General features: G+C 52.6%; 1 protein-coding gene across 1 annotated transcript in view; it reads left to right on the forward strand.

The window, feature by feature from the left end:
* The window catches only part of ephb2b (eph receptor B2b), a 66,376-nt gene that overhangs the window by 18,403 nt on the left and 21,568 nt on the right, over nucleotides 1–26,405 (forward strand). Inside the window, exons 4-5 of the mRNA XM_068742174.1 lie at nucleotides 10,176–10,331; nucleotides 15,556–15,891. Of these exons, the coding sequence (XP_068598275.1) occupies nucleotides 10,176–10,331; nucleotides 15,556–15,891 (492 nt within the window). The remainder of the gene's footprint in view (nucleotides 1–10,175; nucleotides 10,332–15,555; nucleotides 15,892–26,405) is intronic.

Raw genomic sequence — 26,405 nt, forward strand, 5'->3', positions numbered from 1 at the left:
GTGCTGTGACTCACAGGGGAAAGATATGTTAGTGCCCCCCCCCGGACATCAGCTAAAGTTCCTCCCTCCTTCAAATACCAGTGGTTGAGGTCCAGATTGCCGACAACTGGTAGGCCACGAGGAAACGGTCCCACATGGAAAGTGGCCCTCAAAGAATCCACAACAAACAAGTAGCCAGGAGAGACAGTTGTAATAAATTCGACATCCATCAGATCCAAAAGACAACAGGCCGTGTTGTATCCCCGTCGTCTTCGGCAGGACTCGGACTGGATCGTCTTCGGCAGGACTCGGACTGGATCGTCTTCGGCAGGACTCGGACTGGATCGTCTTCGGCAGGACTCGGACTGGATCGTCTTCGGCAGGACTCGGACTGGATCGTCTTCGGCAGGACTCGGATTGGATCGTCTTCGGCAGGACACGGATTGGATCGTCTTCGGCAGGACTCGGATTGGATCGTCTTCGGCAGGACTCGGACTGGATCGTCTTCGGCAGGACTCGGACTGGATCGTCTTCGGCAGGACACGGACTGGATCGTCTTCGGCAGGACTCGGACTGGATCGTCTTCGGCAGGACTCGGACTGGATCGTCTTCGGCAGGACTCGGACTGGATCGTCTTCGGCAGGACTCGGACTGGATCGTCTTCGGCAGGACACGGATTGGATCGTCTTCGGCAGGACACGGATTGGATCGTCTTCGGCAGGACTCGGACTGGATCGTCTTCGGCAGGACACGGATTGGATCGTCTTCGGCAGGACTCGGACTGGATCGTCTTCGGCAGGACACGGACTGGATCGTCTTCGGCAGGACACGGACTGGATCGTCTTCGGCAGGACTCGGACTGGATCGTCTTCGGCAGGACACGGACTGGATCGTCTTCGGCAGGACACGGATTGGATCGTCTTCGGCAGGACTCGGACTGGATCGTCTTCGGCAGGACACGGATTGGATCGTCTTCGGCAGGACTCGGACTGGATCGTCTTCGGCAGGACACGGATTGGATCGTCTTCGGCAGGACACGGACTGGATCGTCTTCGGCAGGACACGGATTGGATCGTCTTCGGCAGGACACGGATTGGATCGTCTTCGGCAGGACTCGGACTGGATCGTCTTCGGCAGGACTCGGACTGGATCGTCTTCGGCAGGACTCGGACTGGATCGTCTTCGGCAGGACTCGGACTGGATCGTCTTCGGCAGGACTCGGACTGGATCGTCTTCGGCAGGACTCGGACTGGATCGTCTTCGGCAGGACACGGATTGGATCGTCTTCGGCAGGACTCGGACTGGATCGTCTTCGGCAGGACACGGACTGGATCGTCTTCGGCAGGACTCGGACTGGATCGTCTTCGGCAGGACACGGACTGGATCGTCTTCGGCAGGACACGGATTGGATCGTCTTCGGCAGGACACGGATTGGATCGTCTTCGGCAGGACACGGATTGGATCGTCTTCGGCAGGACTCGGACTGGATCGTCTTCGGCAGGACACGGACTGGATCGTCTTCGGCAGGACTCGGATTGGATCGTCTTCGGCAGGACACGGATTGGATCGTCTTCGGCAGGACACGGATTGGATCGTCTTCGGCAGGACACGGACTGGATCGTCTTCGGCAGGACACGGATTGGATCGTCTTCGGCAGGACTCGGATTGGATCGTCTTCGGCAGGACTCGGACTGGATCGTCTTCGGCAGGACACGGACTGGATCGTCTTCGGCAGGACACGGATTGGATCGTCTTCGGCAGGACTCGGACTGGATCGTCTTCGGCAGGACTCGGACTGGATCGTCTTCGGCAGGACTCGGACTGGATCGTCTTCGGCAGGACTCGGACTGGATCGTCTTAGGCAGGACTCGGACTGGATCGTCTTCGGCAGGACACGGATTGGATCGTCTTCGGCAGGACTCGGACTGGATCGTCTTCGGCAGGACACGGACTGGATCGTCTTCGGCAGGACTCGGACTGGATCGTCTTCGGCAGGACACGGATTGGATCGTCTTCGGCAGGACACGGATTGGATCGTCTTCGGCAGGACACGGACTGGATTGTCTTTGGCAGGACACGGATTGGATCGTCTTCGGCAGGACTCGGACTGGATCGTCTTCGGCAGGACACGGATTGGATCGTCTTCGGCAGGACTCGGACTGGATCGTCTTCGGCAGGACTCGGACTGGATCGTGTCCTGACTCCGTTGTGTTTACTCCAGTCTGAATGACGAGAAGCGACTGTCGAGCACAAATCTGAAAAGAGCCAACCAACCAACATAACAAGGGAAGAAGAGCCACCGGGTTGCTACGGTAACGGGACTTGCCTGTATTCCACCTCACTCCAGCATTGGCCCGGTCCCTCTGTGTGAGCTGGGTACTTAGTGTCTCTGACCCCCCAGGTCTGAGTTGAGCAGCTTCCATTGATTAGGACAAATGGAAGGGAGAGCAGCCAGAAAGCCCCCCCCCCCCCCCCCCCCCCCCTTATCGGGGTTAAGGATGCAGCGGCGACGAATCGCTCACAGATCCCTTGTTGAAGATGAATCAATGTCGGACTGGTCCCGAGTCCCGGTGAACGTGTGACGGTGCATCCAGCTTGAAGCTTCAAGCTGCTGTTTGCTGCTGTTGTTTGGGTTTTGGTGACCCCCCCCCCCCAGCAGTCCCCCCCCCGGCCGAGGATGGGAACATGAGCATGAAACAGATTGCTTTTTGACGCATTTCGACGAGCTCCTAAATATAATTTGTCTTTCTTTTGTCCCCTTCTCTCACGCTACGAACTCCTGGACCATTTCTAGCCCCCACCTTCTTTCCCATGCGCCCTCCCCCATTGTCATCAGCAGTCTGACGTTGTGATCGGGGCTGCAGGGTCCGGGAGCAGCCTGCAGAACAGAGTCGGGGAAGCTGCCTTACATGGCGATGGCTGCTGTTGCCTTAGCAACTGGACGTCCTTGAGAAACGGGCTCATGTGGGAGTTTGGGATGCTGACGCTCTGGCAGGCCCGGTCAAGACTCAGGAGGACGAGTCGTCTTCGGGGTGAACAGTGTGTGGAGAGTGTAACCCGAGTGAGTGTTTGCGGGATGCCGCGCTGTGCCGCCTTGCTATTGGCCGGTGGGCGGGTGTTGCCGTGCATCCAGCAGGTGATCCGTTCGGGCTGAGGGTGGGTCCGGTCTGCTCAGATTCTTTTGTTGGCCTTAACATTTGATAGCTCCAAAGTCTCACCATCTCCTCACCGCTTTTGAATGTGACCCCCCCAGGATTATTGTCTCCTTTCTGGCTGTCACAATCGCTGACCTTTGGTGTTACACGAGAGTGAAAGTGCAGCGTCTGGTTTCAGCCGCGCGGCACGGAACGGCGAGACGTCTGTGAAGACGGAGGACATGGCCGATGCTCGACTTTAAACAGGAGGCGTGTCTTCAGGCCTGCCTTGCCTTCGCGTTGCACATGAGGAAATGTCCCTCGTCTGAGGACAGAGACTCATTTGGTGGCCGGTTGGCTGAGAGCCGTGTCTGTCTTTCCCACACATCTGGTAATGTCGGCAGCTACACACACTCTTAAGTCGACATCGAGGCCGGCCTCCTGCCACACCCCAGCCATCGGCAGCTCAGTGGACTGGAACCCGGTCGGACCCGGTCGGACCCGGTCGGACCCGGTCGAACCCGGTCGGACCCGGTCGGACCCGGTCGGACCCGGTCGGACCCGGTCGAACCCGGTTGGACCCGGTCGGACCCGGTCGAACCCGGTCGAACCCGGTTGAACCCGGTTGAACCCGGTTGGACCCGGTCGGACCCGGTTGGACCCGGTCGGACCCGTCCGTCCTCCGGAGATCAAGCTGTCAAGTGATCTGCCTGCGTGAAATGACGCTTCCTCCGCGGCCCGCCTCCTGGTCTTGTCCATCGTCCTACCCTGTGAGTAGGCTCGCAGCTCTGTGATTCCACCCCCCCCATTTTCTTGGGGGGGAGAGCAGTCAGAATTCCTTTCTTTATTGCTGTGCGGCATGTAAGGCTCCGGCTTCGTCTCCAGCTTCGTCTCCGTGTCCTCCGTGTCCTCCTCCATTGACAGATGGTCGTTATGAGACTGCGGTGAACAGAGTTTTCACAGACTCCTTTTTGCCTTCGGTATTTATGACCTGCTGATCTTGTGGTCTTGAGCGGAGAACCGCTCTGCCGGCGTCGGGCGTCTTCAAACTCACGTCCACATGGGAGTGAAGGACTGTCTCCACAGCCGCACAGAAACGTGTCCTTTCACTACAATGCACCAAAGTGGTGGCACGTGACTGGATTCATTCATTGATCGTTAGTTACCAATAGCCAAATGGGGGCTGTTTCTTCACTGGGGGGCTGTTTCAATGTAAGAGTTTGTGAGTAAACTGGGAACTCGTGTTTCTCTCCGAGTCCTCGTTCGGTGTTTCTGTGATGAATAAATCGCGCACGGCTTTGACATCTGCGTCCTGCTGATGCTATTAATGGCTAATAAGAAATATTATTCTTTATGCTCTACTCCTCTGTGTCCTTGTAAATGCCAGTCGTTGTGATGTGGGACGTAAGATGTGCCCCCGCCCCAGCTGAAGCTGTTCCCTGGACCGAGGCCAGAGTGGGCTTCCAGCAGCAGGTTTTCTGTTTCTATATTTATTCCAGGAAGATGATGTGTCTTCTGTCTGAGGCTGGGCCCTCTGGAGGACGTTTCCCAGGTGTCCCACATCTCCAGCTAATCTGCTGCTCACGTTGGCTCCTGATCCTGATCCGTCTCAGGGCAGCCTGCTGTGTTGGGGGGGGGTGTAACAGCTGCAGAGGCTGAGCCACACAGAAGGAACGCTCACTTCTCAGTCGCCTCCACGTCCCTCCTCCCAGGAACACGTTCAGGTTCGTGTCTAGAACATTGAGGCAGCTTTCTGAGTTCTGAGGCAGGATGGCCTTTTCTGCCAAAGTTAAAAGCTCAGAATCACACCTGTCAACCCCCTTTCACTGCCCGCCGTCCTCAGAACCCAATAAGGGTACTTTCCCAGTACTTTCCCCAGTATGGCGTACTTTCCCAGTACTTTCCCAGTACTCATTTCCACAATACGCCATACTGCTTGAAACAGTTTTAGTTGACAGGTTTGACAAATTGCCGTTGAATGTTTAAGTCACGCTTTGTCTGTCCCTGGGGGGGGGGGGGGGGGGGTCGTGGTTGTTCAAAGCGAAACGCACCATCTGTTGAGGTGAGCCTGTCTCTGAGGTCCAGAGTCGCTGGTCACCCTGACCGGCACAGCTCTGGCAGCGTCGCAGAGCACCAGGCGTCTTTGGGGGGGGGCAGTTGTCTAAATGTCTTGAATTAGGCAGCGATTGAATTGGGGGAGCTTGGCTAGTGTCACCCCCCAGCGCCGAGACTGTCGCCCGGTTCATCTGTGGCCTTGACTGTTGGTTCACGAGGCCACGCTCTGCGGCCGGTAGTTTGTGGTCTCAGGCTGCGAGGAGCAGGAGCTAGCTAGCGGCTTGTGTTAGCGCCCTCTCCTGTTAAGGAGCACGCCCCGCTGCAATGGCCCCGCTGCAATGGCCCCGCTGCAATGGCCCCGCTGCGATGGCCCCGCTGCGATGGCCCCGCTGCGATGGCCCCGCTGCAATGGCCCCGCTGCAATGGCCCCGCTGCAATGGCCCCGCTGCAATGGCCCCGCTGCAATGGCCCCGCTGCAATGGCCCCGTGTCGATGGCCCCCGTGTCGATGGCCCCGCTGCAATGGCCCCGCTGCGATGGCCCCCGTGTCGATGGCCCCCGTGTCGATGGCCCCCGTGTCGATGGCCCCCGTGTCGATGGCCCCCGTGTCGATGGCCCCGCTGCGATGGCCCCGCTGCGATGGCCCCCGTGTCGATGGCCCCCGTGTCGATGGCCCCTGTGTCGATGGCCCCCGTGTCGATGGCCCCCGTGTCGATGGCCCCCGTGCTTGTGCCTCTTTGGTCACAATGGCCTACAGGGAAACCGGCCCGTCCGATGCGAGACTTGTTCAGCGCTTTCAGCGCTTTTTCCTGCTGTGCTCACTAAAGCTGGTACCTTTGATTATTTTTTACGCCTCCAGGCCTTTCTCTTTCACACACACACACACACACACACTCACTCACACACACACACACACACACACACACTCACACACACACACACACACACACACACACTCACACACACACACACACACACACTCACTCACACACACACACACACACTCACTCACACACACACACACACACACACACACACACACACACACACACTCACACACACACCTTTGTCCCTCTTGTCTCTGCGGTGAGGCTGTGTTCTCTTCATTAAAGCCGTTTTGGGGGGAGGGTTGAATCGAGTCTGTTCCCGCTATGATGGCTGCTTGGGGGGAGGGGGGGGGGGGGGTCGGGTTATTATTCAATAGGTTGGATGAGCTGGAATCAGCGTAGAGCGGCAGCCAGGAAGCTCCGTCCTTGTGTGGCCACTGCTTTCCTCGGTCCGTCTGTCTGCCTGCCTGTCTGTCTGCCTGTCTGTCTGCCTGTCTGTCTGTCTGCCTGCCTGTCTGTCTGCCTGTCTGTCTGTCTGTCTGCCTGCCTGTCTGTCTGCCTGTCTGTCTGTCTGCCTGTCTGTCTGTCTGTCTGCCTGCCTGTCTGTCTGCCTGTCTGTCTGTCCCCTCTTTCTGAGAGCTTTTATTCTCTCAGACACACGGACACCGTTGCTCACATCTGAACGCGCCTACAGGATGTTCCGTCTTTGCTAGCTCTCGTCTTCCGAGCGCTATAAATCTCTCTGGCTGTAATTTTTTTAGTAAACCTTTGAAACAGGCAGCAAATTGCCGGCTGTAAAAGCTGGCTGGCGGCCTGGCGTAGCGTTGTGCCCCTCGCAGCCCCGTTTATTCTGAGAGTGGAGCTAAAGCCCCTAATTAAAGACTTGATGTTGCTAAATGTTAAACGTCATGTGTAGTAGCTCGGTGATTCTGTCCTCCAGATTGAGTTCTGAGATCAAAGCAACACAATTCCTGCTTTTAAATGATTAAACAACGATTCACTCCGTATTCACGCTTTTGAGTCTGGTGTCTGCCTGCGGCCCCTTCGGAGCCGGTCTGCCGTCTCTCTTTGTCTTCTCGGCTCCACGTTGGCCATCCCCAGAGACCTGCCAGAAATACCTGCCATTTTTAGACGCTGTCACGAATGAGATCAATCACGAGTTAATTCCTCTCCCCAGAAGGAGATCTGACGTTAGCTTTAGCTTCCACATGCTAAAGCAGCAATCTGAAGTGCTAATGGGTTGTTTTAATCACACACTCTGCATCTCTGCTTCTCTGCGTCCGACATGAGACGACTTCACAGCCCGCAAAATTCAAGCGGAGTTTCCCCAAATAATAACAGAGAGATGTCTGAACCCGTCTCCGCTTGAAGGGAACTGGCCCGACACAGTTATGTGTCTCAGGTTTGTTCACAGTTTGAGACTGTGAGAATAAATGGTAAATGTTCTGCACTTATAAAGCACTTTTTCCACCGCTTCGCGGTGCTCAAAGCGCTTTACATGAGGCCTCACATTCACCCATTCACACACATTCACCCTCCAGTGGGCGACTGCTGCCATGCAAGGTGCTGCCAGACCCACTGGGAGCAATTTGGGGTTCAGTGTCTTGCCCAAGGACACTTCGACATGCAGACAGTCAGAGCTGGGATTAGGACCACCGACCTCCTGATCACTGGACGACCCGCTCTACCAACTGAGCCACGGCCGCCCGTAAAGATAGACTAAAGTGAGAATAAAGTGAGAATAAAGTGAGACTAAAGCAGTGCTTCTCAAAACATTTCTGCCCCCCCCCCCCCCCCCCCCCCGAAAAAAAAAAACACTTTTGTATCCTTATTAACATACAAAGTAATATGAAAAAGAAAGAAATATAGATCAACTTACAACAAAGAATAACTTTATTACCATTTTTTTTCGTCTGCAACAGAAAATGAGGAAGTCAGGTCTTTCTTCTTCTCCCACCGTAGATTGTTTACGACCGCTCTTCTTCTGCTAATCCTCCCTGCACGCACTCTGACAATCAGGGTCCCACTGCCAACTACTGGAGTGGATGTGCAATTACACTTTAATCTCGTAAGGCAAAAGAACATTTTATCGGTCAGTTAACGTTCGATTATCGGTCGATTATCGGTCAGTTGTCGGTCGATTATCGGTCGATTATCGGTCAGTTAACGTTCAACTATCGTCGACTATCGGTCGATTATCGGTCAGTTGTCGGTCGATTACGTCGATTATCGGTCAGTTAACGTTCGATTATCGTCGATTATCGGTCGATTATCGGTCGATTACCGTCGATTATCGGTCAGTTAACGTTCGATTATCGGTCGATTATCGGTCAGTTGTCGGTTGATTATCGGTCGATTATCGGTCGATTACCGTCGATTATCGGTCAGTTAACGTTCGATTATCGGTCGATTATCGGTCAGTTGTCGGTTGATTATCGGTCGATTATCGGTCGATTACCGTCGATTATCGGTCAGTTAACGTTCGATTATCGGTCGATCCCTATAAAAAGACATGTTTATATCATGAGAGCAAAGCAGCCATAGGCCCCATGATCCCTTTTGGTAAGGCATGTTTTTATATAATGGCTGTAGCAATGCATCATGGGGCTTTATTGGCGCTAATCATTTGTGTTTATTTGACCCCCCAAGCAGATTTTAAAATCGCTCTGTTTGCTGTGCAGCTTGCTGACTGTTGCAGCAGCCGCTAGCTGAAAGCTCCCAAACACAGCGCTTCCCCACCGCTCGTCTCTTTGTCTCCATCGTTACCCCCCCCCCCCCCATGCTGTCTCCTCTGCTGCTGCTCTCCCGTCAGACCTCCCCACGCCCAGGTATTTCAACCCAGCCCCCCCTCCACGTAGCTGCTGCCCCGGCCTCATTCACACACCCGCTGACTGACAGTGTGAATGTCCAGGCCTCATGTTTCACTCTGTGCCCCCCCCCCTCCCCCGATCAATCATGTGCCTGATACGCACGGAGAAGATCTTTCGGTCGTGTTTTTGACGATGCTTCTTTGCTCGTCTCGATGGATCTTGATGAAAACAAGTTAGTATAAATTAAAACCTGCTTAATTCTGAGAGCGATCCGGATACAGAACATTCTGGATTTTCTCATTTACTTATAATGGAGGCTTTAAAATTCCTGTCTTGTAAAATATGCATTGAAGCCGTTTAAATAGAAACTACGTCATTTTGTAGAAAATCCAAGTTCAGAAGTTGGTTTATTTATCTCTTTTCTTGCACCAGAATAGTGTAGAAACATGGAAAAGTGAGTTTTTATAATATGTCCCCTTTAATGTGTCTCCTTGGTCCAGACTTAGCGTCTCGTGTTTACTGATACTGTGAAAGCGGCCTGATGACACCTGGGGGGCTGCTTTAACCTGTGAAACCTGGCGTGTCCCTCGTGAGGACATGTTGGACCGCTGACATGTCTGCCTGAACACTGGGGAGTCTGCTCGTTTTTCGGCGGGGCAGGTGTGAGTTGGATCACCTGAAGCCGAAAGGAGAAGGCAGTTTCACAGAGATCCAGTTTAGTTTGTCATCACTTGCTTTGCCAAAGAAACAGATCCATCCCATGCGCATGTGTGTGTGTGTGTGTGTGCACGTGTGTGTTCTACTGTGACGTCCTCCTGCCTGAAAGCAGGGCACTTTGGAGGTTTCTCAGGCAACTGGAGCAGAGTGAATAATTCAGGCTGACACAAATACTGCTGCTGTGTATTTATAGCCGCTACGCCGATGTGTACTCGCATGTACTCACACGTTGGTCTGTGTTTCAGTGGCTTCGGTCACTTCACGGCTTCTGTTGTAAAACAAGAAGCCAGGTTAGATGCTGCGAGATGATTCCCCTTCCGCTCACTGAAATGTCGCTCTAGATAGATTTGAAAAACGTGGCGTGCGTTGCGGTCGCTGAGGATGCACCGTGTGGACTGTGGAGGAACTGCTCGCTCCCCAAACGGGCGAGCTTCACCACACGGCTTCAGACTGTCGAAATGCAGCGTAGAAACGGCGCGCTGGGTCCTCGGGTGGGGGCGGGACATTCTCCCACCGCTTTCTGGTATTGCATATGTTTGAACGACCGACTGCATCTATACTTCACTCGTCTTACTGCTAATACTGTCACCATTTACCGACAGGTGTTTGGATTCCTACTCTAAGTTGTCCTTCGTGTCTCCCTGTGTCTTTTAGCCTGTCCATCGGGTTTCTTTAAACCAACTCAGGGGGACGGGCCCTGTATGCAGTGTCCCATCAACAGCCGCACCACCAGCGAAGGCGCCATCAACTGCGTCTGCCGCAACGGATACTATCGCACCGACTCGGATCCTTTCCAGATGCCGTGTACAAGTACGTGTGTCACTGATTTTATTTTGTGATCACTCTGATTTTATTTTGTGAGCTCTGAAATGCTCTGCTAAAACCCCACACGAACACCCACCCACATAGCCTGGGTTCAAGGCGCAGTGGTCGGATGTTTCTGGTCGTCCTGTCAGAGCTGTCCCTCACATCAGCACGATGCTGACGTGCCATAGTGTGTCTGTCCATGGATCGGACCCGGTGCAGGCCTCAGGTGCCCCTCCACACAGCCCAGGCCAGAGGTCACCGGGGAAGGGGCACGCCGAGAGAACGAGTCCCGGCTAGACACTCTCTTGTCACGCCAATGAAGCTGTCTGAATTTGAATCTGAAGCTCACACAGAGGTTGAAACAAAAGAGAGAGCCAGAAGGGAGCACTGTAGCAATGGGCGAGCAAGGGAGGGAGGGGCGAAGCGTGAGTGAACGAAGAAGAACTGGAGAGAGGATCATTGTTAAAATAATAAATCTGGATGTAGAGTGTGGTCTAAAAACCAAAACAGTGTTGACTGAGAGAAGACCTGTCAGTGTTTTTTTTTTGGTCCTCACCCCCCCCCCCCCCACCGGTTTAAATGGAAGAGGAGGGAAAAGGTTTGATGGCCGCCAACAAAGGACATTTGCATAAGCCTTGCTCTGGGAGTCGAGCAGCTGTTGTGAATGAGACGGCAGCAGCGTCACGCCACCCGCATGAAGCGCAGCAGGGCCCGGCCTGATTAAAGCGGGGGGGGGGGCGGGCCCATCAGAGCGGGCCCCCAGCTAATGGAGGGGATATTAGTCCCCCCCTCAAAGGAGTTGCCAGGGAGGAGTTATGTTTCCATGTCCTGTATGGGGGACAGGGCGCTCCAGTGGGCTTCGATCCAGAGCCGGAGATCTGTTAATTACCGCCTATAAAAATGAGACGCGGTCGATTCCCAGCTCGGATGGAATCGTTTCTCTCGTTAGTCCTGGGGAGCGTCCTCCATAATGAGGTGCACATGTCTGCAGGAGATAAGCAGCTCTCGGTGTTTGTTTGTTTGGCCTGTCGCTCAACGTGCAGCGCCATGTGGAAAGTTTCCAGCCCATAATGCCTTGCTGCTAAGACTCTCTCAACGGGGGGGGGGGGGGGGGGGGGCATGAGGGTTCGCTCCGCAGCAGTAACTCGATATGATCCTCCATGAGAGAGCTGTCAAGAATAGATGCTAAGAAAACACTTGACCAAGTGGACACCAGGGTGGAGAAGGAGAGAATGTCAATGGGCGTCCTGAGGGACGGGACATTGGCCGCTTGGGACACGGACTCGGAGCCCAGAGAAAGGACGGCGTCTCTGAGCTTGGACCATATTTAAGTTCTCCTCGCAGCCAACCCCATCAGAACCAAGCTCCTTCAAGGTTTCTTTGCAGTGCAGAAAAAAAATTCTTAGTTTAGTTTATTTTGAACATAAAAAAAAGAAAGAAACGTTTGTCACTGGACGCAGCTTGTGTGACACATCACTGGATGCAGCTTGTATGAAACGTCACTGGATGCAGCTTGTGTGAAGCGTCACTTGATGCAGCTTGTGTGATGCGTCACTGGATGCAGCTTGTGTGAAGTGTCACTGGATGCAGCTTGTGTGAAGTGTCACTGGATGCAGCTTGTGTGACACGTCACTGGATGCAGCTTGTGTGACACGTCACTGGATGCAGCTTGTGTGAAGCGTCACTGGACGCAGCTTGTGTGACACGTCACTGGATGCAGCTTGTGTGACACGTCACTGGATGCAGCTTGTGTGAAGCGTCACTGGACGCAGCTTGTGTGATGCGTCACTGGACGCAGCTTGTGTGACGCGTCACTGGATGCAGCTTGTGTGACGCGTCACTGGATGCAGCTTGTGTGACGCGTCACTGGATGCAGCTTGTGTGAAGCGTCACTTGATGCAGCTTGTGTGACGCGTCACTTGATGCAGCTTGTGTGACGCGTCACTGGACGCAGCTTGTGTGAAGCGTCACTGGACGCAGCTTGTGTGACGTGTCACTGGATGCAGCTTGTGTGACACGTCACTGGATGCAGCTTGTGTGACACGTCACTGGATGCAGCTTGTGTGAAGCGTCACTGGACGCAGCTTGTGTGATGCGTCACTGGACGCAGCTTGTGTGACGCGTCACTGGACGCAGCTTGTGTGACGCGTCACTTGACGCAGCTTGAATGAAGCGTCACTGGACGCAGCTTGTGTGACGCGTCACTTGACGCAGGTTGTATGAAGCGTCACTTGATGCAGCTTGTGTGACGCGTCACTGGACGCAGCTTGTGTGACGCGTCACTGGATGCAGCTTGTGTGACGCGTCACTGGACGCAGCTTGTGTGACGCGTCACTTGACGCAGCTTGAATGAAGCGTCACTGGATGCAGCTTGTGTGACGCGTCACTGGACGCAGGTTGTATGAAGCGTCACTTGACGCAGCTTGTGTGACGCGTCACTTGACGCAGGTTGTATGAAGCGTCACTTGATGCAGCTTGTGTGACGCGTCACTGGACGCAGCTTGTGTGACGCGTCACTGGATGCAGCTTGTGTGACGCGTCACTGGACGCAGCTTGTGTGAAGCGTCACTGGATGCAGCTTGTGTGAAGCGTCACTGGATGCAGCTTGTGTGACGCGTCACTGGACGCAGCTTGTGTGACGCGTCACTGGATGCAGCTTGTGTGACGCGTCACTGGACGCAGCTTGTATGAAGCGTCACTGGACGCAGCTTGTGTGATGCGTCACTGGACGCAGCTTGTGTGACGCGTCACTGGATGCAGCTTGTATGAAGCGTCACTGGACGCAGCTTGTGTGACGTGTCACTGGACGCAGCTTGTGTGAAGCGTCACTGGACGCAGCTTGTGTGACGCGTCACTGGATGCAGCTTGTGTGAAGCGCCACTGGACGCAGCTTGTGTGACGCGTCACTGGACGCAGCTTGTGTGACGCGTCACTGGACGCAGCTTGTGTGACGTGTCACTGGATGCAGCTTGTATGAAGCGTCACTGGACGCAGCTTGTGTGAAGCGTCACTGGACGCAGCTTGTGTGACGCCTCACTGGACGCAGCTTGTGTGACGCGTCACTGGACGCAGCTTGTATGAAGCGTCACTGGACGCAGCTTGTGTGACGCGTCACTGGACGCAGCTTGTGTGACGCGTCACTGGATGCAGCTTGTGTGAAGCGTCACTGCATGCAGCTTGTGTGAAGCGTCAGTGGATGCAGCTTGTGTGATGCGTCACTGGATGCAGCTTGTGTGAAGCGTCACTGGATGCAGCTTGTGTGATGCGTCACTGGATGCAGCTTGTGTGACGCGTCACTGGACGCAGCTTGTGTGAAGCGTCACTGGACGCAGCTTGTGTGAAGCGTCACTGGACGCAGCTTGTGTGACGCGTCACTGGACGCAGCTTGTGTGAAGCGTCACTGGACGCAGCTTGTGTGACGCGTCACTGGATGCAGCTTGTATGAAGCGTCACTGGACGCAGCTTGTGTGAAGCGTCACTGGACGCAGCTTGTGTGACGCGTCACTGGATGCAGCTTGTGTGAAGCGCCACTGGACGCAGCTTGTGTGACGCGTCACTGGACGCAGCTTGTGTGACGCGTCACTGGACGCAGCTTGTGTGACGTGTCACTGGATGCAGCTTGTATGAAGCGTCACTGGACGCAGCTTGTGTGAAGCGTCACTGGACGCAGCTTGTGTGACGCCTCACTGGACGCAGCTTGTGTGACGCGTCACTGGACGCAGCTTGTATGAAGTGTCACTGGATGCAGCTTGTGTGAAGCGTCACTGGACGCAGCTTGTGTGAAGCGTCACTGGACGCAGCTTGTGTGACGCGTCACTGGATGCAGCTTGTGTGAAGCGTCACTGGACGCAGCTTGTGTGACGCGTCACTGGATGCAGCTTGTGTGAAGCGTCACTGGACGCAGCTTGTGTGAAGCGTCACTGCATGCAGCTTGTGTGAAGCGTCACTGGACGCAGCTTGTGTGAAGCGTCACTGGACGCAGCTTGTGTGACGCGTCACTGGACGCAGCTTGTGTGACGCGTCACTGGACGCAGCTTGTGTGACGCGTCACTGGACGCAGCTTGTGTGAAGCGTCACTGCATGCAGCTTGTGTGAAGCGTCACTGGATGCAGCTTGTGTGAAGCGTCACTGGACGCAGCTTGTGTGAAGCGTCACTGGACGCAGCTTGTGTGACGCGTCACTGGACGCAGCTTGTGTGAAGCGTCACTGGACGCAGCTTGTGTGAAGCGTCACTGGACGCAGCTTGTGTGACGCGTCACTGGATGCAGCTTGTGTGACGCGTCACTCGACGCAGCTTGTGTGAAGCGTCACTGGATGCAGCTTGTGTGAAGCGTCACTGGACGCAGCTTGTGTGAAGCGTCACTGGACGCAGCTTGTGTGACGCGTCACTGGACGCAGCTTGTGTGAAGCGTCACTGGACGCAGCTTGTGTGAAGCGTCACTGGACGCAGCTTGTGTGACGCGTCACTGGACGCAGCTTGTGTGAAGCGTCACTGGACGCAGCTTGTGTCCAAATGTCTCGGTCTTGTGTCAGTCTCGACCTCCAAATGTCTCGGTCTCCATTCTCTCTAGTCTTGATAATGTCTTGGTCTCGGTGGGTGTGGTCTTGGCTACTACACTAGCTGACATTACAACCAGTTTAGTTTTATTGCTTTCTCGTTTGGATTCATTTCCACTGCCCTAGTCAGCCTGACCTCGCAGGCAGCTGCATCCGGTATCAAATCTTTGTATCCGGTATCAAAGCTAGTGTATAGTACCTGTCCAGCATCAAACAGCAGAGACACAGCTGGAGACTCGCTGGTGAACACATTGAAATATTTAGCGGTTAATAGCCTCGATATGTTTCCTGAGGGAAGTGAATATTAGAGCTAATATTAACACCACGGCAACAAGGCGGCGGCTGCTGGCTGCTGACAGATTCACAGCATCACCTTTACTAAATATGGCCATGTTTGTTTTTACGGCTTATCCCCCCCCCCCCCCCCCTCCAAGCGGTCAAAGAAATCAATAAATGTGTGTTTGAAAAGTTCATAAATGAGTTTTCATTCAGTAAGACTGGGGCTCGAGGATGTGCTGATTCTGTTTCAGATCCAGAAAGGTACTCAACATTTTAGTGTAAAACCTTGAAGCAGGGAAGCTTCTGTTGTTTCCGCTGCTGGTCTCCGAGGACGAGCAGTACTCGTCTGTCTCAGCCTTCCTGTTACGTTTGTCTGTCCTGTGTTTTCCAGCCGTCCCTTCAGCTCCTCAGACGGTCATCTCCAGCGTGAATGAAACCTCTGTGATGCTGGACTGGATGCCTCCCCGGGACTCGGGGGGGCGCGAGGATGTCGTCTTCAACATCATCTGTAAGAGCTGTGGTGGGGGCCGGGGAGGCTGCACCCGCTGTGGGGACAATGTCCAGTTTCTGCCCCGCCAGCTGGGTCTGACAGAACCCCGGGTCTACATCAGTGACCTGCTGGCCCACACACAGTACACGTTCGAGGTGCAGGCCGTCAACGGCGTGTCGGATCAGAGCCCCTACTCGCCTCAGTACGCCGCTGTCAACATCACCACGAACCAAGCTGGTAGGTGGCTCCGCCTCCATCTGTCCTCTTCCATACTTTAGATTCTCCTCTTCTCTTCTCTTCTCTTCTCTCCTCCTCTCTTCTCTGATGTGATGGAGCGCTGGTCTCTGCTCCACATCATGACTGCAGTGTTAACAAATAGAGTATATTGATTCTCTAAGTCCAGGTTTGAGGTGTTAACCACACCCCCTTCTCGTAGGTACCGGGCCTCATAAAGAGCAGCCTGGGACCCTCTAGAACTGCACCTACTGGATCTCTGTGTGGTTTGTGGCTGAAGTCGGCTGGTCTTCGGTGATAACTTGTACTTGTACTTGTACCCCGTGTAATCTGTCTATAAGGACATGTGGACGCTCTTGAAAGACGCCACTGTGCTGCCAGTGGCGTCTTTACGCTTGTTGTCTGTTTCGCTGCTCGCCGCTGGTGTGGCGGGTTAATGAGGGCCTGTGAGTGCAGCTGAGCGTTATAATGAGGTTCCGGCACCTCTTTCTCGCTGGGCCACAATGAGCCCCCCCTCCCCCCTCCTGTCTCAGGCGCCAACCGGAGACTGGGGGTCTCTGCGCCCTCTCCACTAAAGTGACCGTCACTTCGGGTTTAGGCGATGAGCGCTCCCATGAGAGGGAGCTGAGAAAAGAGCTCAGCTCCTGCCCCCCCCCGCCCAACCAGACTCACCCGTGGGACACAGGCTTGTTGTTTCGCGGTGCTACGCTGCAGGGCTTGGGTCACGGGGACCAGGAGCCCATAATTGCGTCTGGTTTGTGAGGCTTGGAGGTTACGTAAACATCATGTCCCCCCTAATTACCGCCGGCGATTTAGTTACCGCGTCCCGCACTGAGAATGATCGCTGTCGCTCCTTTAGTGTTCCATGAAAGCAGCAAATAAAGAAAGTATGGCTCATTTTTTTATGGATGGTTGCTGACTCGGTGTGGAGGGGGCGGGGACTTGGCTTACCGATAACAAACTGTCACTACATCTTGGCAAAACAGAATCTATTCTTTTTGGGTCTAAACACTCTCTAAGTGAGATAAATGTTAATGATTTCAAGGTCGATAATACAGTAATCTCCAGCAAAGAAGAGATTACCTATTTGGGCTGTGTTCTTGACAAATACCTGTCTGGCGATAGTATGGCAACTAAGGTGATCAAAAAAGTCAATCAGAGAACAAGAGTTTTGGGCAGAATGTCTGCTTTTGTCTCCGGACGCTTGCTGGAGCCTCGTTCAGCCCCTCTTTGACTATGCTAGCACCTCCTGGTATTCAAACATCAAAATGTCCCTGAAAACCAGGCTCCAAACCTCCCAAAACAAACTGATTCGGCTACTCCTCAATCTGGGGCCCATGACCCACCTTCTTCCTGGACATTTTGCTAGCCTAAAATGGCTCAGGGTAGAAGACAGGGTTAAACAGCTCAAAATGGGATTGGCATTTAAAATGGTCAATGCAGCTCTGCCCTCAGTCCCCTCAATCCCTGCATACCTGAATAAACACCTCCACAGATTTAGTGACACCCACAGCCACAACACTAGAGGGAGCTCAAACAACAACCTGATTACCCCCTCCTACAGGACTAACATGGGTAAATCATCTTTTTACAATACTGCCCCCCAAGGGTGGAACTGTTTGACTCCCGCCCTCAAAACATGCACCTCTTTGGCCTCCTTCAAAACGGCCCTAAAAATACACCTTTCAGGGGGGCAGAAACGGAGATAGTCATCACGACTCTCTCCGGATCAACCCCCCCCCCCCCCCCCACCCACCCCTTTTTGTCCACCTACATTGTACATATTATGTGTTTTTGTAATTTATTGTTATTTTGCATCAATTGAGTAATTTAATATTAGTTTTATTTGTATTGTTAAATGTCGATGATTTATGTACGAAGGACTTTCAATGGAAACAAGACCGCAAGGGCTTTTTAGAAATGCTCCTCTTAGACAGGATGTTTGACTGTACTTGTACTGTAATACATGCTACTGTGTGACTGTGCTTGTACTGTAATACATGCTACTGTTGTTGACTGTGCTTGTACTGCTCTAACATTCTATCTAATAAATATATTCATCATCATCAACTCGTTTTAAGGTCTGGAGTTTAACCCACTGAACTGTTTATGCCTTTAATTTGTTTCTTGGCAGGGGGGTTATACCAGGGGGATTATACCAAGGGGATTATTACAGGGGGATTATACCAGGGGGGTAATTCCGGCGGGGTTATACCAGGGGGGTTATTCCGGGGGGGATTATACCAGGGGGGTTATACCAAGGGGATTATTACAGGGGGGTTATTCCGGGGGGGGTTATACCAGGGGGATTATTCCGGGGGGGATTATACCAGGGGGGTTATACCAAGGGGATTATTACAGGGGGATTATACCAGGGGGGTTATTCCGGGGGGGGTTATACCAGGGGGATTATTCCGGGGGGGATTATACCAGGGGGTTATACCAGGGGGGTTATACCAGGGGGTTATACCAGGGGGGTTTTCCGGGGGGGATTATACCAGGGGGTTATACCAGGGGGATTATTCCGGGGGGGTTATACCAGGGGGGTTATTCCGGGGGGGTTATACCAGGGGGTTATACCGGGGGGATTATTCCGGGGGGGATTATATCAGGGGGAAACAGGGTCTGAACCGCCTCGTTCTCAGAATTGATTGCAGAATGTTATTCAGAGGGGGGGGGGTGTCATCGTGTGCAGGTATGATCTCAAGAATATTTGTGACTTAATTATTATCCTAATTTCCCGGGTCCACTTTGATCAGGCTCCCATGGACGGTGCGGCTGAACGATACAGAGCACGAGAGACGGGGTCAGACGGGGGCCGCCCGATTTCAGGGCATGCGTGTGGCAGTGACGGACAGGGCTAAGAAGGCCACATATGGTGGGGGTCAGCGTGGGTCAGACAGGAAGGACGCGGAGAGGAGAAATGACCTGTGATTTATTCATGTTAAACATGCTGCACTATTTTGTGTAGAAAGCTTTTGGCCATTTTTCCTTTTTTCCTTATTATATACTTTATGTACTTTATGTACTTTATGTACTTTATACGCCTTATCGGTGGCTCAGGCTGTCCTGTCGATGGAAGCAGAATGCTGCGCTGCGGCGCTACACAGGCCTGCAGTGTCACCTGTTGCACAAGTTCGGTTTGTGTTCAGTAAAATGCAATTGAATCGGAATCGGAAGCCCCCCCCCCGCCCCCCCGAGGTTAAGAGGTGAAATGCAGCATGATGTACAGCTGGTCCTCGTTGAGCTACGTTCCAAAGACCCCGTCGCTCAACGGCTTCCTCGTGAAGCGCCCCCCCGCGCTGACCGACAACTGGCCGCCATTTTGTGTGGTCAAAGCATCTTTATACTTTCATACGTATATTTATATACTCAGTCACAGATGCACGCCAGTGCGTTGAGCTCGTCGTAGCAGCGACTCCTTTTATGTTTCAGAAAGAGCTGCACGCCTTAACATTATTAACAGGAAAACGTTTACTCTACGTACTATATATTTATATTCCTCAAACAAATGTTTAGTTCTGAAAAGGTTCTGATCTTTGGTTTCATTCTATAATACTGAAACAATCTATTTAGATTAATGCCTGACTGTTAAACGTGTATAAAGTGTGTGGTGAGGGGTTTTACAGCCTTAAAACATTTATGTACATGTATAATAATTAAAATAAAATAAAGATCACTACATTGCGGATTTCACTTATTGCGGCTTGTTTTTAGAATAGAATAGAATAGAAAGCCTTTATTGTCTTGGCATCGTAGCTACACAATGAGATTAGGAGATTATCTTTGCAACGTAACCCCCGCGGAAAATGAGGGACTACTGTATTCATCTTTTATGGAGTGAATTCATGAAGGAAATGGATCTGTGGAACACCACGGCGCCCCCCCCCCCCCCCCCCCGTTGGACCAAAGACATTCTGAACTTGTATATATATTCAATATTCGCCCAAGTATGGCTGCATGCCAATCAACAATCTCATTTTGCTACGCCTCCATCACGTACGCCCCGATCAATCTCACCACGCCCCCAGCCTCGGTGGCCAATCACATGAGCCAATCAATCGATTGACGTTGTCCTGGTGGCACGGTGGATCCACATTATGGGCTGCATCCCTGTGCTCTCATCCAGATGCTCCTCGAGACGCTCATTTCTCTCATCTGCCTCCTGCCTGGTCATGTGATCTGCATCCAGCCCTTGCCATAGTGGGCCACGCCTTGCAGCAGATAAACGCGGCTGAACGTAAAGATCTGAGCAGATGCTCTCAATGCTTTTTAAACATCGGATAATACTTTGGAGCCAGAATAATAGCGATGCCTACTTCATGATATATTATATATTGTTGGTAACTTTGAAAGGACGCTAAAGTGGACAACGCTCTGAAGTGATTGATGAGTTGACGGCCTGAGTTTGTCACCTGGCTCCCGACGCTCCGTAGAGCTCGTCAGTGAGATGCTCTGTGCCTTATTGGGTTCATGGCTCCTCCAGGCACAGACTTTAGCTGCCCAGATGTTCACCAGGCGGTGAGGCCACGCCCCCTGCTGCGATGCGGCGCGAGACGGAAGCTGCTGTTGTGCAGCTTCCCCGTCTCGTCTGCTTTCTCCATTCGAATCTTTATTTGTTTCTGAGCTTTATTTCTTTATCCTTTCATTTAAAGGCACAGCATCATTGATTCGTCCAACGTCCCAGTGGCATCAGAGACCAGCAACTCAAAGTTACACATCAAATTGAACGAATCAAAAGGAACAAAAGGAACATTATACGAAGCGTCTGGACATCCCGACACGGGGAATCGAGGGATTTCACCAAAACGTTGAACTCGAGTGTTGCTGCCGGACTAAAATCAGAGTCCAAAGAGTAGCAGACATGAAATGTGTCCCCCAAGTCTCATGTTGGACATGTTTAACGCTTATGTCCTTACTCTAGCAATTGTCATGTTGTGGTTCTGCCCAGGGCAGTAACCGTGACGCCGGCGCCGCCCCTCCCCCACTGCCATGCATTTCTTCTTGCCGATGCCAGTTGAGTCGTTGTTTTAGTGCAGACTAGCAGCTTCACGATTAAACGGTTCAGTTGTCCTCTAAGCTGCAGGAGTCTCAAGCCTCATTCCGCGTCCTTGTGGTAGCAGCGCCGGCGTTGCCCCGGGAGACGGGACCGCAGCAGATCAGCTGCATAGATCAGGAGTGGATTTGCCACCAGGAAAGTTTTTAGAAACTGTTTTGAAATGGCTTTTTGAGAATGTAGACTTTGTTTGTTTGCATTTTAAATAACGAAATTGATTTGCTGATTGCTTATAGAGTATTTTTAATATATTTATGATTTTGAGTTTCCAGGCAGGGATGTCCCGATCAGGATTTTTGATTTTTGAGACATTTGATTTTGAACCGACACCGGGTGCTGATCCGATCTTCTTTAATACATAAAAAAAATAAAGAGGAGTGAAGAAACGGATCCAGGATGTGCCTTATTTTTTATTCTATCATCTTATTTCAACATTTAACTCGTAAATAGAGCCCTTCTGTGGTGTAGCTCGAACATTCAAGTAATACATAAAGTACTTTGTTCACTTTGGACTTGGACTAGTACAACAGGAAATATTAGATATGAATATTTATAATCAAATGAACAGCAGCTCAATCGGCAGGTTTCTCTGATCCTCTTCAGAATACTTCTACACCGCGGACGTACTCACGAGACTCGCTTCAAGCTGCTTCCTGTTTAGCAGCATTCAACACAGGAAGTGATGTCATGCGGCACACGATGCTGTTTCTGTTGGAGTCGAGAGGGCTCACTCCAGATCTGATTAAAAGTAATGATCCATATACATCCGAGTCTGAAAGCTCGTGATCGGGTCCCATTTCCGATGACCTGATTGGATCCCTCCTTCCAGGTATAAAATCTTTTGTGTGTTTTTCACACAGTCCTCCAACGCTCATCAAGATGGATTCGAGCATTCCGTATCACGGGTTTCCTTGTTAGACGCTCTTCCTGTTTTACATCTGTCCAACAATCGCTAAGCTTCAGCCAATCAGCATTGACCCATGACAGACCAGACTGACGGAACCATCCCCCCGCTCCTGCACACGGATGGTCGCTCATGTCTTCTGCCCGTTTGTGTTTCACGATTTACCAGCTTCCCTGAGATGTGAACTTTATCCTCTTCAAGTATTTGAAAGCTCTTCAAGCTCTGAAGAAGCTATTTTTGAATTAGCTTTTGGTATCGATACAGAATCATATTATGGTCGTCCACAATCTTTTAAAGCTTCATGAACTGAAATCTCACTTTTGTAGCTTGACTGCATCGGAACAAGTTTATAGATGTTAAACCCACAATCCTTTGCAGCTGGGGAAACATGGCATGCTGCCAACATGCTAAACCTGAAGGACCAGGGTGTCTGGTAAAGGACCAGGGTGTCTGCTGAAGGACCAGGGTGTCTGCTGAAGGACCAGGGTGTCTGGTAAAGGACCAGGGTGTCTGCTGAAGGACCAGGGTGTCTGCTGAAGGACCAGGGTGTCTGGTAAAGGACCAGGGTGTCTGGTAAAGGACCAGGGTGTCTGCTGAAGGACCAGGGTGTCTGGTAAAGGACCAGGGTGTCTGCTGAAGGACCAGGGTGTCTGCTGAAGGACCAGGGTGTCTGGTAAAGGACCAGGGTGTCTGGTAAAGGACCAGGGTGTCTGCTGAAGGACCAGGGTGTCTGGTAAAGGACCAGGGTGTCTGCTGAAGGACCAGGGTGTCTGCTGAAGGACCAGGGTGTCTGGTAAAGGACCAGGGTGTCTGCTGAAGGACCAGGGTGTCTGCTGAAGGACCAGGGTGTCTGCTGAAGGACCAGGGTGTCTGGTGAAGGACCAGGGTGTCTGCTGAAGGACCAGGGTGTCTGCTGAAGGACCAGGGTGTCTGGTAAAGGACCAGGGTGTCTGGTAAAGGACCAGGGTGTCTGGTAAAGGACCAGGGTGTCTGCTGAAGGACCAGGGTGTCTGCTGAAGGACCAGGGTGTCTGGTAAAGGACCAGGGTGTCTGGTAAAGGACCAGGGTGTCTGGTAAAGGACCAGGGTGTCTGCTGAAGGACCAGGGTGTCTGCTGAAGGACCAGGGTGTCTGGTAAAGGACCAGGGTGTCTGGTAAAGGACCAGGGTGTCTGGTAAAGGACCAGGGTGTCTGCTGAAGGACCAGGGTGTCTGCTGAAGGACCAGGGTGTCTGGTAAAGGACCAGGGTGTCTGGTAAAGGACCAGGGTGTCTGCTGAAGGACCAGGGTGTCTGCTGAAGGACCAGGGTGTCTGGTAAAGGACCAGGGTGTCTGCTGAAGGACCAGGGTGTCTGCTGAAGGACCAGGGTGTCTGGTAAAGGACCAGGGTGTCTGCTGAAGGACCAGGGTGTCTGCTGAAGGACCAGGGTGTCTGCTGAAGGACCAGGGTGTCTGCTGAAGGACCAGGGTGTCTGCTGAAGGACCAGGGTGTCTGGTAAAGGACCAGGGTGTCTGCTGAAGGACCAGGGTGTCTGCTGAAGGACCAGGGTGTCTGGTAAAGGACCAGGGTGTATTTTTATTTTTTTAATATCCTTTGTTTTTATTTGAGTAAGTATACAATAAAACGAAGACAACTTTAAACAAAATTCAATAATAATAATAATAGTAATAATAATGCGTTGGTTTTGTAGAGAGCTTTTCTGGACACTCAAAGACGCTTTACATTAGATTATTCATTAGATACAGCTACCCCGGGGTAGATGCAGCCGCCCCGGGGTAGATGCAGCCGCCCTGGGGTAGATGCAGCCGCCCCGGGGTAGATACAGCCGCCCAGGGGTAGATACAGCCGCCCAGGGGTAGATACAGCCGCCCTGCGGTAGATACAGCCGCCCAGGGGTAGATGCAGCTGCCCAGGGGTAGATACAGCCGCCCAGGGGTAGATGCAGCTGCCCAGGGGTAGATACAGCCGCCCCGGGGTAGATACAGTCGCCCCGGGATAGATACAGCCGCCCCGGGGTAGATACAGCCGCCCTGCGGTAGATACAGCCGCCCTGCGGTAGATACAGCCGCCCAGGGGTAGATGCAGCTGCCCAGGGGTAGATACAGCCGCCCAGGGGTAGATACAGCCGCCCTGCGGTAGATACAGCCGCCCAGGGGTAGATGCAGCTGCCCAGGGGTAGATACAGCCGCCCCGGGGTAGATACAGTCGCCCCGGGATAGATACAGCCGCCCCGGGGTAGATACAGCCGCCCCGGGATAGATACAGCCGCCCTGGGGTAGATGCAGCTGCCCCGGGGCAGACTGATAGGAGCGAGGCTGCCAATCTGCGCCCTCCGATCATAGGACGACCCGCTCGCCCACAGGTTCACAGCTGGTCCAACCAATCAATCAATGACATCATCTGAAACAGAATTCGACTGTTGTTCCCATTAAATACGTGTCCCAGTCCCCCCAGAAAGCTAAAAGTCTCAGGCTAAAAGTCTCAGGCTAAAAGTCTCAGGCTAAAAGTCTCAGGCCTAAAGTCTCAGGCTAAAAGTCTCAGGCTAAAAGTCTCAGGCCTAAAGTCTCAGGCTAAAAGTCTCAGGCTAAAAGTCTCAGGCTAAAAGTCTCGGGCTAAAAGTCAGGCGCCCCACGGACCAGGTGGGCCGAGCGCTCTGGGGGGACACAGATTTTTACAATGAAAAGGAAAAGATCTTTACGAGGCCTGACCTGTTCTCGCTAGCAGAGCGACTAACCACATCAGAGCCGTTTTAGACCCACACCCAAACCGATGCTCCCGTTGACCATGGATGCAAACTGAGCTCTCCCTGTTGCCGTTGGTTTCCCTTCACTGGCCTTGCTTTATGAACATGAACATCGGGTTGTAAGTAATGAGGCTCAGTCATATAACCCTAAACAAGGGGCTGGTTAAAGAGGGAAACCCACCAGAAGAATGTCGAGCAGTAAAAGAGCGCCGAGTGGATGAAAGCCCCCGTCTGTGAGTGTTTGCAGACGCATGCCCCGTTAAACAGCGCTGGCTTTAAATGAGTGGAAATATTGCTTTAAACGCCATCTTTAATTGATTAGTGGGTCACTGGGTGTTCAAACATGTTGAGAGAAACAGCGCCTTTGTGTTCCGTGCAGTTGGGCCGAGGCCAGAGCAGCCTCCAGAGCGGCTTCCTTCCTACCAGATCCAGGCTCGTCCTCTTGTGGGGTCTGGAACCCATCTCTTCAGCAACAGCTGGGGTCGGTCTCGTCTGCCTCACAGAAAAAGTGTGACGATCGTGGGGGTGCCGAAACGTATTGTTTTTTATTGTTTTCCAGAAAGCCAACATTAACTTTCTGGTTGTATGTGATCATCATTAAAATTGTCCCAAACAAAAGGAAGAATGCTTTTCTTCAGAATATTAATATATTCTTCACTATCAATATTATTTTTAGACTCAAAAGATCGGATTAATGACCCCTCTCAAATGCCCCCCGTACCATTACTGCGTCGTTTGCCAGCTTTTCACCAACGACCTGGTGTGAACGGACGAGTTTACGATCAATTTCAACCATTTCAATGCTGTTAAATGAGGTTCAATCAAAATGATATCGAGGTAATTACTGCAACGTTAAAGGAAACGGCTTGTTTAGAGGCGTTGATCCGCTACAAACGCTTTGCTCATAGATTTACTCGTAGATTGTCACAATGCACGAACATTTCCTCATTCTTTCCTCATGTTTGCATTAAATGCGCCTCTTCCTTTAATTGAATTGTTTTTTGACGCACCAAGCCTAATCAGTTTTGTGCCGCCACACCACAGAGGAAAACCGCAGCTTTTCGTGTCGGCATGTGTCCATCCTTTGTGCACGGATACGTGCGCTGCCTTTATTTCCCCGGCCCTGTATCACGTTACGACACGAGGCTGCGCCGTGTCTTTAATGGGGGTGCGATGCAGGAGAAGGCCATGCGGCGTCCGTAACAGGATCCTCGTGAGGTCCTCTTCCTCTAAAGTTTGCTCTGTTAGTTGTCGTACGGTGACTTCCTGGATACGCTGTCGTCCACCTCCATGATGCGTTCACGCTGCAGGCTCACACGCCACCATGACAGAAGTGCTTCTCTCCGCAGCGCATCTATTTACCAGCTGCACGTGAGGACGTTCTCCGGCCATCTCAGTGAGCTCAGAGGGCGTAAAGGCTGATTAGCTAACGAGAATGAAAGGGACTTCCTATCCTCAGCTTGGACGCCATAAATTCTGCCCTGATTCAGGGCAGCAGTTGCAAAGACACGTCGACGTGATACTGAAGTACAAGTGATTTATGGAATATTTAAAAGCCACACATGACCCTTTGCTGCCGCTGGGCTGCTGGCTGAGGCCTGCGTGTTGGGTACCACGGGCCTGTAGCAGATGAGCCCAGGGGTTCGGTGCCCCCCCCCCCCCCCCCTTTGCTCCTGAACCCACCCCACTCATTCGGAACGGCTCAGACACAGAGGCCCGCAGGCCTCGCCAGACTCCCCAGACGGGGCTCTTCATCTGGGGCCTCGCTGACCCATTCCACCCTGAACTAATCTTGATGGTTGTTGGATGACTTGA

Source organism: Brachionichthys hirsutus, chromosome 8 (assembly GCF_040956055.1).
Source record: "Brachionichthys hirsutus isolate HB-005 chromosome 8, CSIRO-AGI_Bhir_v1, whole genome shotgun sequence".
Classification (NCBI taxonomy): domain Eukaryota; kingdom Metazoa; phylum Chordata; class Actinopteri; order Lophiiformes; family Brachionichthyidae; genus Brachionichthys; species Brachionichthys hirsutus.